General features: G+C 35.2%; 1 protein-coding gene across 2 annotated transcripts in view; it reads right to left on the bottom strand.

Moving 5' to 3' along the window:
* The window catches only part of colq (collagen-like tail subunit (single strand of homotrimer) of asymmetric acetylcholinesterase), a 37,883-nt gene extending 28,309 nt beyond the window's left edge, over positions 1–9,574 (bottom strand). For both annotated transcript variants that reach the window (XM_005157972.6, XM_009292268.5), the window contains exons 1-2: positions 9,439–9,574; positions 3,817–3,926 (exon numbers count right to left, since the gene is read on the bottom strand). In XM_005157972.6, the coding sequence (XP_005158029.1) occupies positions 3,817–3,926; positions 9,439–9,529 (201 nt within the window). In that variant the 5' untranslated portion in view covers positions 9,530–9,574. The remainder of the gene's footprint in view (positions 1–3,816; positions 3,927–9,438) is intronic.
* Positions 9,575–12,875: the final 3,301 nt, after the last annotated feature.

Below are 12,875 nucleotides of genomic sequence, written 5' to 3'. Positions count from 1 at the left end.
AGAGATAGTTCAAACCAAGATTTAAAATCTCTCAGCATTCTTGTTCCAAACATGTTTGAGTTTCTTTCTTCTGTTCTTCTTCAACACAAGAGAAGATGTATTGAAGAATGCTGGGAAAAAGCAGCTATTGACTTGTGCTCCGTCTATGGACGTCAATGGTTGCTTTTTATCCCCACAACACTTGTTTTGTGTTCAAAAGAAGAAAGAAATAATTTGAGGGTGAGTAAATTATAAATATCCTTCAAAAAGTTACAAAAATCCTTCAATATCCTTCAAACTTTAAAGATTTGAAATTGAAATTGAAAGGAACTGAAATACTACACTTTCAAACAAAATCAATCAGACAGATAAAAACAAAACAGCTTTGGCTACCATTCCATAGGTCCATAGATTATGAAATTGGTCTGAAATTGCACGTTTTTTAACAAGCGATTGATTTGTATCCCAAATCCTAGTGGTTCACAATCTGTGATCCGTGTACAAATAGTGGTACACATGCTTCCTTCTAGTGGTACGTGGAGGAATAGCTGAATAATTAAAGTAAAAAATGCACACACTTTTAACTCTTTAACGTGTAAGATACCACAGATGTGATCAGTACAGTGATTTGAATAGGCTAAACCTTTTATTTTTAATTTTCTAATGTTTGTTATGTATTCTATTGTTTTAAGCTAATTTCCTCCTCATATTTGTAACGGTTGTTGGGGCGTATCTCATATTTTTTTCTCCCAATGTTGACAGGTATAGTTTAATCACTTGCTTTTCTGACACAATTAGCCTACTCTAACGTGCAGTAAGCAGACCAATTTCTAATTTAATTATGTAAAATACAAGTTATGTTCATATTTCAAAGATATACAAATAAGTCATATATACATGCCCTATATATTTAAAAAATTATCAAAAGGAGGTTATAAATCAATATGATGACATATAGGTTATATTTATGAGGTTTAAGGAACTTTCCAGTTGTTGAGGAATCGGCTACTACATGAAAATACTTTACATTCAAGTACAGCAGTTTTCTTTTTACTTTTTAGAACAATGGGTTCTTTAATTAACTTTTAAAAGCACATTTTTACTTGGTAAAAAAATTGGTAAAAAAAAGTTTGGGAACCACTGCTCTAAGCCAATGATTTCAAAAATAGTTTCTATTAGTCTTGAACACCTTGATTAGTTGGATCAGGTGTGTTTATTAAGGTTGGAGCAAAACTGTGCAGAGCTGTGGCCCTCCATTAATCGAGTTTGAGACCTATGCTCTAAGGTCAGACAGTGGAACAACATCCAAACCAATAACACACATTTAGCAACATGAATAGACTGGAGTATCAAGTTGCAGAGCTGGTACAGATGTATCTGCATCCTGTAAGATCACTCGCGGGGATATTTTAAATACTCTTAGTGGGTTGTGGAAGTGTCCCCATGTTGCACCGCATATTTTAAAGTTCTAAACATTATTTTCAATGAGTGCCCCCTACACCGCCAGCACCATTTAGTGCCTGTCTGCAGCAAATAGAAAACAATGTAAAGATGTGGCATGCCATAGTGGTTACTGCAAATTTCTACCTGTCTCATAGCTGCCATAGTTGTAGTGCTTAGGGGTACAGGTGGGCAGCATGACACCTTTACAACCCAGCTCACTGCAGCAGGGGGTGTCAGAACCTTTTTGCCCTCAAACAAAGAACAAAAAAGCCCTCCGTTGGAAGTGAAACCTTGTCCAGTGTGTGAGATCTTCAAAATCTCTCTCTGCTACTTGACCCTTGAGCTTGATTTATACCTCTGCGTCGATTAATCTGTGCAACCCACAGTGCATGCCTTGCGCGCTGCTGTGCTTCCGTGCACTGCTTGTGTTGCTCTGCAATAGCACTTCCAAAACATTAGCTGGCAATGAGGTTTTGTTCCTCTCTGTCGAGTTTCTTAGCTGGTATTTAGTTTTTTTTCTAAAGGCTACCTAAATGCTAAGTTTCTCAAACTTGCCCATTTTGCGGTGGGAACCAGCAAACGTGCAACAACTTAGGTGAACACAAAACAAAACTTTCCATCTGGAGCTCCTTCACGGGACTCGACACTTGTAAACACACGCTCCAATGGGCTCGTGTGGCTCTCAGTCCCACCTACACTCGTCAGCGATACCAAGCCGACCAATCACAGAGCTTGCGCTACACGTCGTTGCGACATGTAGTTACATTTTTTGAGAGGTGTGCATCAGTGTGCACGAGAGCTACGTGACAACGTGAAGGTGTGCCATGCGCTTGAAGCAGAAGCATAAAACAGCCTTTAGGTCTATTAATGTTGCAAACTTGGAGCTGTTAAGTAGTATGCTGATCCACTGTCTGTCCTCTGTGGATGTGAGATATGAATCAATCACTCACGAAGAAGGTGAAATACCAGAGCACGCACATCTATTGTATAAACTCCGAGGACCAATGGTTGCTCAAAGGTATATGCCAAAACAAACTCTACCAAAGGTTTTGGTGAGGTGTTTCGAATTGCTTAAACAAACTCAAAACACACCATTCTGGCCCAAATTTGTCAAAAATTAAAAAAAACTTTATGCTGTTATTCGATTTTGTTGGAAGTACCAACCCTCCAGCTCTACCACAAACACCTGTCTAGACTTGCTAAATGATTTATGAGAACCTTTTATTTTAGCAAAAGCTGTTAAAAGCAATTAGTTACTTGTCTTAAAATTTGAAATTGTTGACCTTTATTTTTTTGATTTTTATTATGCACTCACCGGCAACTTTATTAGGTACACCTTACTAGTACCAGGTTGGACCACATTTTGCCTTCAGAAGTGCCTTAATCCTTCAAGGCATAGATTCAACAAGGTACTTGAAATATTCCTCAGTTGCTGCAGATTTCTCTGCTGCACATCAATGACGGGAGTCTCTCGTTTCACCACATCCCGAAAGTGTACTACTGAACTGATATCTGGTGACTGTGGAGGCCATTTGAGTACAGTGAATTCATTGTCATGTTCAAGAAACCAGTCTGAGATTATTCAAATCTTATGACACTCCCGCTGGTCATCAGAAGATGGATACACTGTGGTCATAAAGGGATGGACATGGCCAGCAACAATACCCAGGTAGGCTGTGGCATTGACACGATGCTCAATTGGTACTAATTGGGCCAAAGTGAGCCAAGAAATTATCCCCACACCATTACACCCCCACCTGCCACTCACTGGATATTTTCTCTTTTTTGGATCATTCTCTGTAAACCCTAGAGATGGTGGAGCGTGAAAATCCTATTAGATCAGCAGGTTCTGAAATAAGATCAGTCCATTTGGCACCAACAACCATGTCACGTTCAAAGTCACTTAAATCACCTTTCCTCTCCATTCTGATGCTCCATGACTGTTTGAACTGCAGCAGACCATGTCAACATGCCTAAATGCATTAAGTTGCATGCCATGTGATTGGCTAATAAGAAATTTGCATTAATGCAGTTGGACAGGTGTACCTAATAAAGTGCCTGGTGAGTGTGGCTCATTTACATCATTTTAAGCCAGGGTTTACTAATAATTTTTTTAAGTCAACTAGAGACCAAAAGTAACATTTACTGACATTTAAGTAAAGTCAACTAATCACTTACTGCAATGAGCAATGCTAGTCCAAAAACACTGTATTTGCAGTTTCAGGTGTACACACATAATTCGTTTGACTTTTATTTACATTTATTGATGACAATGATTAATGACAATGTAAACAGCAATTTCCGTTGCTTTACTCTGAAATGAGTGAAGTAAACAACCTGTAACCTACACATCAGATGCAGGATCTTGATCAGTGGTGGTGTATCAAGACTCACCAGAGACCCCTGCCTCCACAGTGAAGGGGGTGGGGGAAAGAGAGGGGGTGGAGGTGGACTCAGTAAACAGCAGGGGTTGAATTTCTTCCTGGTTTCCAACAACTGATGATCTAGATGAGGGGAAATGAGGTTCATGAAAAGCATGTCAACAAACATATGGTTGCACTCCACTGTTTTAGGAAATAAATAACAGACTGAAACACGTGAGAACTGAAAAATACTTTAGTGAATAAGAGCGTTATGAAAAGTCCTCCATCCGATCGTCTAAAATATACAGTTCATAAATATTTGGACATCGACACAATTCTAACATTTTTGGCTCTGAACACCAACATAATCCATTTAAAATTAAATGACCAAGATGTGCTTTAACTGCAGACTGTCAGCTTTAATTTGAGGGTGTTTACATCTAAATCAGATGAAGACTGTAGGAATTACAACAGTTTGCAAATGTGCCTCCCACTTGTTAAGGGACCAAAAGTAATTGGACACAATAATAATCATAAATCAAACTTTCAATTTTTAATATTCGGTGGCAAGTCCTTTGCTGTCAATTACAGCCTGAAGTCTGGAATGCTTAAACATCAGATGCTGGGCTTCATTGCTGTTGGTGCTCTGCCAGACCTCTACTAAAACTGGCTCCAGTTCCTGCTTGTTCTTGGGGCATTTTCCCTTTAGTTTTGTCTTCAGCAAGTGAATTGCAACCTCAATCGGATTCAGCTCAGGTGATTGACTTGGCCATTGCATAAAACTCCACTTCTTTCCCTTCAAAAACTCTGTGGTTGCTTTTACAGTATGCTTTGGGTCAGTCTCCATCAGCACCGTGAAAGAATTTGGATTAATATGAGGTCACTGGTGCATTCTTTCTTTTTAAGAATGTGCCAGTTGTTTTGGCCATAGCTAATGTTTTTGCTATGTCTCTGATGGGCTTGTTTTGTTTTTCAGCCTAATGATGGCTTGCTTGACTGAGTGAAAGCTCTTTGGATCTCATATTGAGAGTAAACAGCAACAGATTCCAAATGCAAATTGCACACTTGAAATGAACTCTGGACCTGATATCTGCTCATTGCAATTGGGATAATGAGGGAATAACACACATCTGGCCATAAAACAGCTTAGGAGTCAATTGTCCAATTCGTTTTGAACACCTTTACAAGTGAGAGGCACATGTCACAAAAACTGCCTTCTTTCATCTGAGAAATATCGCTACATTACGTAATATGCTATCCATCTCAGATGCAGAAAAGCTAGTCCATGCTTTTATGACTTCGAGACTGGATTACTGTAATGCTCTATTTGCTGGCTGCCCAGCATCCTCTATTAACAGACTTCAATTAGTACAAAATGCAGCAGCCAGAGTTCTGACCAGGTCTAGAAAATATGATCATATAACCCCAATTTTATCCTCCTTACACTGGCTGCCTGTTAAGTTTCGTATTGAATTTAAAATATTACTTCTCACCTATAAAGCTCTAAATAATCTAGCTCCTGTTTATCTAACCAACCTTCTGTCTCGCTACGAACCAACTCGCTCTTTAAGATCTCAAAATTCAGGGCTTCTGGTAGTACCTAGAATTGCAAAATCAAGTAAAGGAGGTCGAGCCTTCTCTTTTATGGCTCCTACACTCTGGAATAGCCTTCCTGATAACGTCCGAGGCTCAGACACACTCTCCCAGTTCAAAACTAGATTAAACACTCAATGCATCACCTAGCGGGTTCCACACTGGCTTCTGCATCTTGCTTATATACACTATGAACAGCAGCTACGCTAATTATTCTCTTTATTCTCTATTTTCACCTGGGGATACTCATCCCGAGGTCCTCAGATTAGGCGGAGTCACTGATTGGATCCAAGACCAGCGACGTGATGATCCCAAGGATTCCATATCCGGGACCAGGCCATATCCTGAGCTTCTGCTGCGCTGATGGTCGTGGGGAGTGGAGAACATGAGTCTGATTCCAGCGACGCTCCAGGGACAGACGAGTCTTCATTGAGGCCATCTTCCAGCATAAACCACGGCGAATGAAGTTCTGCACAATACTTTTGGCCAGCGGAGAAATTAAAATGGTCGTGCCCAACTGAGTCTGGTTCTCTCAAGGTTTTTTTTCTTCACTCCCATCAGGTGAAGTTTTTTTCCCTCTCCGCTGCTGCCACTGCCTCGCATGGTTCAGGATTGGTAGAGCTACGCATCGATGAATTTGCTCTTCAGTGTTTGAACTCTCAGTAATGATTAAATCACACTGAACTGAGCTAAACTGAACTGAACTTAAACACTAAAACCTGAACCACACTGTTCCAGTTACTGAACCACACTGTTCCAGTTACTATGACCATTTATGTGAAGCTGCTTTGACACAATCTACATTGTAAAAGCGCTATACAAATAAAGCTGAATTGAATTGAATTGAACATATGCAAACTGTTGTAATTTCTGCAGTGTTCACCTGACTTGGATGTAAATACCCTCAAAATAAAGCTGACAGTTAAAGCTCATCTTGTTCGTAACATTTCTAAACCATTATGGTGGTGTAAAGTCCAAAATGTTAGAATTGTGTCCATGTCCAATTATCTATGGACCTAACTGTAATGTGATGAAGATTCTCTCTTTAAAATCTGACAACCACGATTTGTTGACATGTTGATAAGCATACTGTTTGTATTTACATTTGCTTCTTTTTAAATATTCAGCTGTAAAAATGTACACCTAAAAATTAAGTTTGTTGTTTGTTTAAACTACTTACTTAAAACGAGCTGAAATAACATAAGAGGTTTTAGGGCACAACTTAGGGTGCTTTCTCATCTAGACTTTTGTTTCGGAACCGGTCTAAACAAACTCTGGAGTGGATCGATTGTAGTAAGAAAGCGATATGATCCGAGCTCGACTATATCACAATGTTTTATGGATATGTAATAGTCATACAGCTGTATGAAGAGAGGATTGTGAGTAGGGTGGGAAGTAATTCCTGACATCCCAAGTCTCCTGGAAGTTCCGGGAGTCTCCCGCAAATGCAGAGACTTCTGGGCGCCTGCAAATGAGTGATAATTTCCGGTAATCGCGCGTCTGCCTCTCGGCCCTCTAATACGTTGCGCACCCTTCTCACCCCCCATCCCACTGCATCCCTCCTCACTTTTCGGACACGTGACGCATACCCTGTCAAACACCACTAAACCACTCCCCTGACAGCTGAGCGGGACTCTGCAAAATAAACCATGATACTCTGACCAATGTGAGGAGAGTTTTTTTTACACGTGACTTGTTTTAGCTGTTTTGGTCCGTTTAGAAACTTTGCCGTGTGAAAGCGAACAGCACCAAGAACAAAGAGCAACAATGTAGTTCCTGTTTAGGAACAAATGAATTGATTCACAGGTGTGAAAGCACCCTTAATTGTTTTATGTTCGATTACATAAAAGCTAATAAGTTAACTTAATTCATACTTTAAAAGTGAAGCTCTGGAAGAAAATTAGGAGACCCCTTCAAAGTTATTATTGGCTCTTTGGATTTACCATTTTATCCATATACTTTAAATTTACTTTGGATTTATTGAAGGAATGTGTTTTGTGTAAAGTGAACAATCAGAATTTCAAAATAAGAATGCTAATTAGAGCATTTCTTTGCAGAACATTATCAATATTTAAATACATGTGTAAAATATGCATAAGAATATCCCCTAATATTTAAGTTTTTAAAAAAAAAATATTCTGACACATTTTCTGCAAATAAATTCTCTAAATAACATTCTTATTTAATGTTTTTAAGCATTTTATCAGAAGTTTATAAAATAAAAACTTATTTTTGTGTTGATGTAATAGAGTAAAACCCCACGTCTGGTGATGTTTAAGCATTCCAGACTTTAGGCTGTAATTGACTGCAAAGGATTAGCAAACAAGTATTAAAAAGTGAAAGTTTGATTTATGATAATTATTCTGCCCAATTACTTTTGGTCCCTTAACAAGTGGGAGGCACATTTGCTAGTTGTAATTGCACTGTTCACCTGATTTGGATGTAAATACCCCTTAAATTAAAGCTGACAGTGTGCAGTCAAAACACATCTTGTTCGTTTCACTGCAAATCCATTGTGGTGGTGTATAGAGACAAAAATGTTAGAATTGTGTCAACATCCAAATATTTATGGACCTAACTGTATTTTGGAAAATGTGATGAGGAAGATTCTCTCTTAAAAATCTGACAACTACGATTTGCTGATATATTGATAAGGATACCGTCTGTATTTTCATTCACTTCTTTTTAAATATTTAGCTGTAAAAATGGACACTCAAAAGTTATGTTTGCTGTTTGTTTAAACTAGTTATTTGAAATAAGATGAAATAACACAAGTCGTGAGTTTTTTTTAGGGCACAACTTAATTGTTTTATGTTTGATTAACGTAAAAACTAACGAATTAACTTAATTCCTTCATGTTGCCCCAATACAAATTGCTTATGTGGCATTTTGACTGTGTTTTTTTAACTTAGATTTTTTTGACGTATTCAATAAAGTTCATACTTTAAAAGTGAAGCTCTGGAAGAAAATTAGGAGACCCCTTCAAAGTTATTTTTGGCTTTTGGATTTATCAATTTATCCATATACTTTAGATTTAGAGTACATTTGTGTACAATCAATCTTCACAATTTCAAAATAAAAATGTTAATTGGAGCATTTATTTGCAGAACGTTTTGAATACATAAATGTATGTGTAAAAAATGTCCCCTTAATATTTAAGTTTTGAAAAAAAGTATTTTACCCTGACACATTTTCTGCAAATAAATGCTCTAAATGACATTCGTATTTGATTTTTTTAAGCATCTTAGTTATAAAATAAAAACTTTTTTTTTTTTGGTGTTGAAGTAATAAAGTGACCATATGCACACAATAAAACTAATCAGTTCATCAACACACATCAATAATAATAGTTCAGAAATATGCTAACTTTGCAAAAAACAAGCAGCCACTTCCCTAATTAAACCTTGCACTGCAGTACTGGCCGACGAAACTGAAACACAGCCATTTTGCCATTAGAGATAACAACCAGAGATAATTCATTGATGCTTGTGGGGAAATTTATTGCAAAATTTGTGTCATGTTTTTAATTCACTCCCATCCAGACTCCAAATTTAATTTAAACTCAAGCAAATTCTGCAATAAAAAAAGAAAGTTTGCACAAAATACTTTATTTAAAAGACAACAGCAGTCCTCAAGTTAAAAGTACAAATATTCTGCCCCTGCATAAAACACAAAGACATCCTCAAATATTATTTAAAGCTTAAAAACTTCCTTAAACATATATTATTGTGTTTATTATATTTATATAAATATAATTATTAGTGTACATGTAATCTCTTATGGCTACACTCTCAAAAATGTGTTAGCTGTTTGTTCAAACTACTTATTAAAATGAGTTGAGCGTCACATTTCTTAAAGCTTTGTGGGGACAACTTAATTGTTTCATGTTCAATCCACTTACATTTAACTTAATTCCTTCAAGTTGTCCCTACACAAATCAACTGTATGGCAGCCAACATTATAACAGATGCAAACAAACTCTGCACAGTCTCAGAAATAAAACACATAAACAATTTAAAAATAAATAAATAAGCATGTGCAAAATATAGTGATGTCTAACCTGTTGGAAAAGGGAATAAGTCATCCACGTATGAGAAAGACAACACATAGCAGAGAAGTTGAAAACATAGTCCAAATGTGAAGAGAATCATGCTGCCGGCGTGCGCTCTACCTCCAATAGCACCCAATACTGATATGAAGCAGTCCAGCCCTCCTCTCTCTCTCTCTCTCTCTCTCTCTCTCACACACACACACACACACACACAAACAAACACACACACACACACACACACACACACACACACACACACACACACACACTAGACCCACGCCTTTAGAAGCGAATGCCAGCCAATGTCTGTTACACCTCTCCTCGCGTATTGGCCCTGAGCTAAATATACAGGAGGCAGTCGGTCAGCTGCCCTCTGTAGCCAATATTAGCCTGTTACTACTGCCAGCACTGCCTTTGTTTCCCCTTCCCAAAATGGACAGAGAAAACAAAACAGTGCGAATAGAAATGACATTGAAGTGACTGTGTTTTTTTTGTGACTACTGCTATCCATTTAAGGCATCCAATTAGCTTCAGAGAAGCTACACATTAATGTTTATTCATCAGTGCAATAAATATTGGTGCGCATGCATTCAGTGACAGAATTAGCCTAGTGCGCTGTAGTGGAATATCACAGATGCTTTCCAGAACACCCCTCGTTTATCTCGCCCTCCCTCTTAGTGTTTTCTGCAGGACGTATCGACCACCACTGAACACAATTTATTGGTGCCTTTACTTTCCTGGAGAATTAATGATAGGGCAATTATGAAGAGGGTCGTTTAAAGGCCTGATGGGAGATGCAGTCTGTGAATGCCTCCAATCAGACAGAGTGCAGAACGAAGAGAGAGACAGAGAGGAGTTTTACTGAGGAATCACATTTTCATTTTAAAACACTTTTACAAGATATAACTTTGAGAAAAAAAAAGCATCTCATGAGGCAGCAACAATTTATAATAGCTATTTATGAAGCATTAGCAAATAGTTAATTCATTATTCGTTGAGCATTACCTCTACATTAATAGACGTCAGTAAGCAGATTATAAATGCAGATGCAAATGCTGAGTCCTAGACTTAATGATTATGTTTTAATAAGTAATTTTTTATAACTAAATTAAGTATTGCATTATTTACAAACCAGTTATTTAAGAATAGTTGATGCTATTGTAAGATCATTTAGAATGAGTTAATAAATGGTTATTAAACTGTCCAAATTAATATATATGCAGTTTTGTGCAGCACTTTATAATAACTACACACTAAGAATCATTTATGAAGCATTAGCAAATAGTTAATTCATTATTCGTTGAGCATTACCTCTACAATAATAGACGTCAGTAAACAGATTATAAATGCAGATGCAAATGCTGTGTTCTAGACTTAATGATTATGTTTTAATAATTATTGTTTTCATAACTAAATTAAGTATTGCATTATTTACAAACCAGTTATTTAAGAATAGTTGATGCTATTGTAAGATCATTCAGAATGAGTTAATAAATGGTTATTAAACTATTCAAATTAATATATATATATATATATATATATATATATATATATATATATATATATATATATATATATATATATATTAATTTGAATAGTATATATATAATATATATATATATATATATAATATATATATATATATATATATATATATATATATATATATATATATATATATATATATATATATTATTTATTATTATTTTTATTATTATTATTATTATTATTTTTATTATTACTATTCAGGCATATAAAAGGTATATTTGTATTTTAATAAATGCTTTATTAACTCAATTTCATGCTGTTTTGTGTAGCACTTTATAATAACTACACACTAAGAATCATTTTTGAAGCATTAGCAAATAGTTTATTCATTATTTGTTAAGCATTACCTCTTTATTGATAGATGTTAGTAAGCATATTATAAATACAGATGCAAATGCTGTGTTATTGACTTAAAAGTACATTTATAATGTGCTTAATAGTTGTATTTTTACACTTTACTTTTTAATTGCTCATTGTTAAATTCAGTATTGCATTATGTGCAAACCATTTGTATTCAAGAGAAGTTGGTGGCTTTTAAAATCATCCAGAATGAGTTAGTAAACATTTAATATTTTATTATTCAGGCATATAGTAATACTTACTATGTGTGTTAATAAATGCTTTACTAACTCAACTTCATGCAGTTTTGTGACCTAATCTAAAGTGAGGACTGTTTCTGCTTCATAAATCCCAACATAAAAACAAAATAAAAACATTCTCATTTGAAGATACACAAATTAAACAGTATCAAATGAAAAAAATAAATCTTTGCAATCTTAACTAAAATAAAATTACAGGACAGTTTGAACATCGCTTAATAACTTTAAAATGTTGTATCTAATATGTTTTAAATATTATATTATTATTTTATCCAATTTTATATAAATGTACTTATTTTTTTATTGTATTTTTAGAAATTCAATATTTATAGAATAGTAAGCCCTTAATTGTCATTTATAAGGGATTTTTAAAGCATTAGGTCACCAAACTGCATGGAGTTAATAAAGCATTTATAAACATATAGTCACCATTATTATATGCCTGAATAATAAAATATATAATTGTTTTACTTACACGTTCTGAATGATCTTAAAATCCACCAACTACTCTTAAATATAATTGGTTTGCAAATGATGCAATACTGAATTTATCAGTGAGCAATTAATGAGTAATAAAGTATGAACAACATACAACTATTAAGCACATTATAAAAAACATTTGTAGCTGGATTTATAAACTGCTTATTAACTTCTATTATTATTAAGTTCATGCTTAACAGATAATGAATAAACTATTTGCTATGCTTAATAGATGATTCATAGTGTGTAGCTATTATCAAGTGCTACACATAAGGCTGCTGTGAGAAAATATATTTTAAAAATAAAATCATTTCCATTACAATAACAATTTACAGAAAGAAATTTTTCCTATGCAGATTTCTTAGACTCCCTCACACAGCGTTCTTATTTTCCAAAGTCAAACTTATAGGGATAATTCACCCAAAAATGAAAATTTACTCAACATTTACTCTCCCTCAAGTGATTCCAAACATTTAATTGTTTCTTTCTTCTGTTAAACACTAAAGGAGATATTTTGAAGAAAGCTGAAAACCTGTAACCATCGACAAAAAACATAATATTGAAGACAATGGTTTCCTGCTTATTTAAAAATATCTTCTTTTGTGTTTAACAGAATAAAGAAACTACAAACAAGCTTGGAACAAGTAAAGAATGTGTAAAATATAGTTCTGAGTAAACTGTATCTTTTAGCACCTTTCAAAAACTTTCAAGGAACATTTTCAAACTTTTCCAGCACTTTACAAGATGCTTTTCAGATGCTAGTTGTAATAGTATTCAACATTCTTTTTTTTTTTCTTTTTTTGATGACGTTTGGCTCCA

This window comes from Danio rerio, chromosome 16 (assembly GCF_049306965.1).
Source record: "Danio rerio strain Tuebingen ecotype United States chromosome 16, GRCz12tu, whole genome shotgun sequence".
NCBI lineage: Eukaryota > Metazoa > Chordata > Actinopteri > Cypriniformes > Danionidae > Danio > Danio rerio.
Note: the sequence above shows the minus strand (reverse complement) of the source record. Positions and strands in the feature narration are given on the sequence as shown.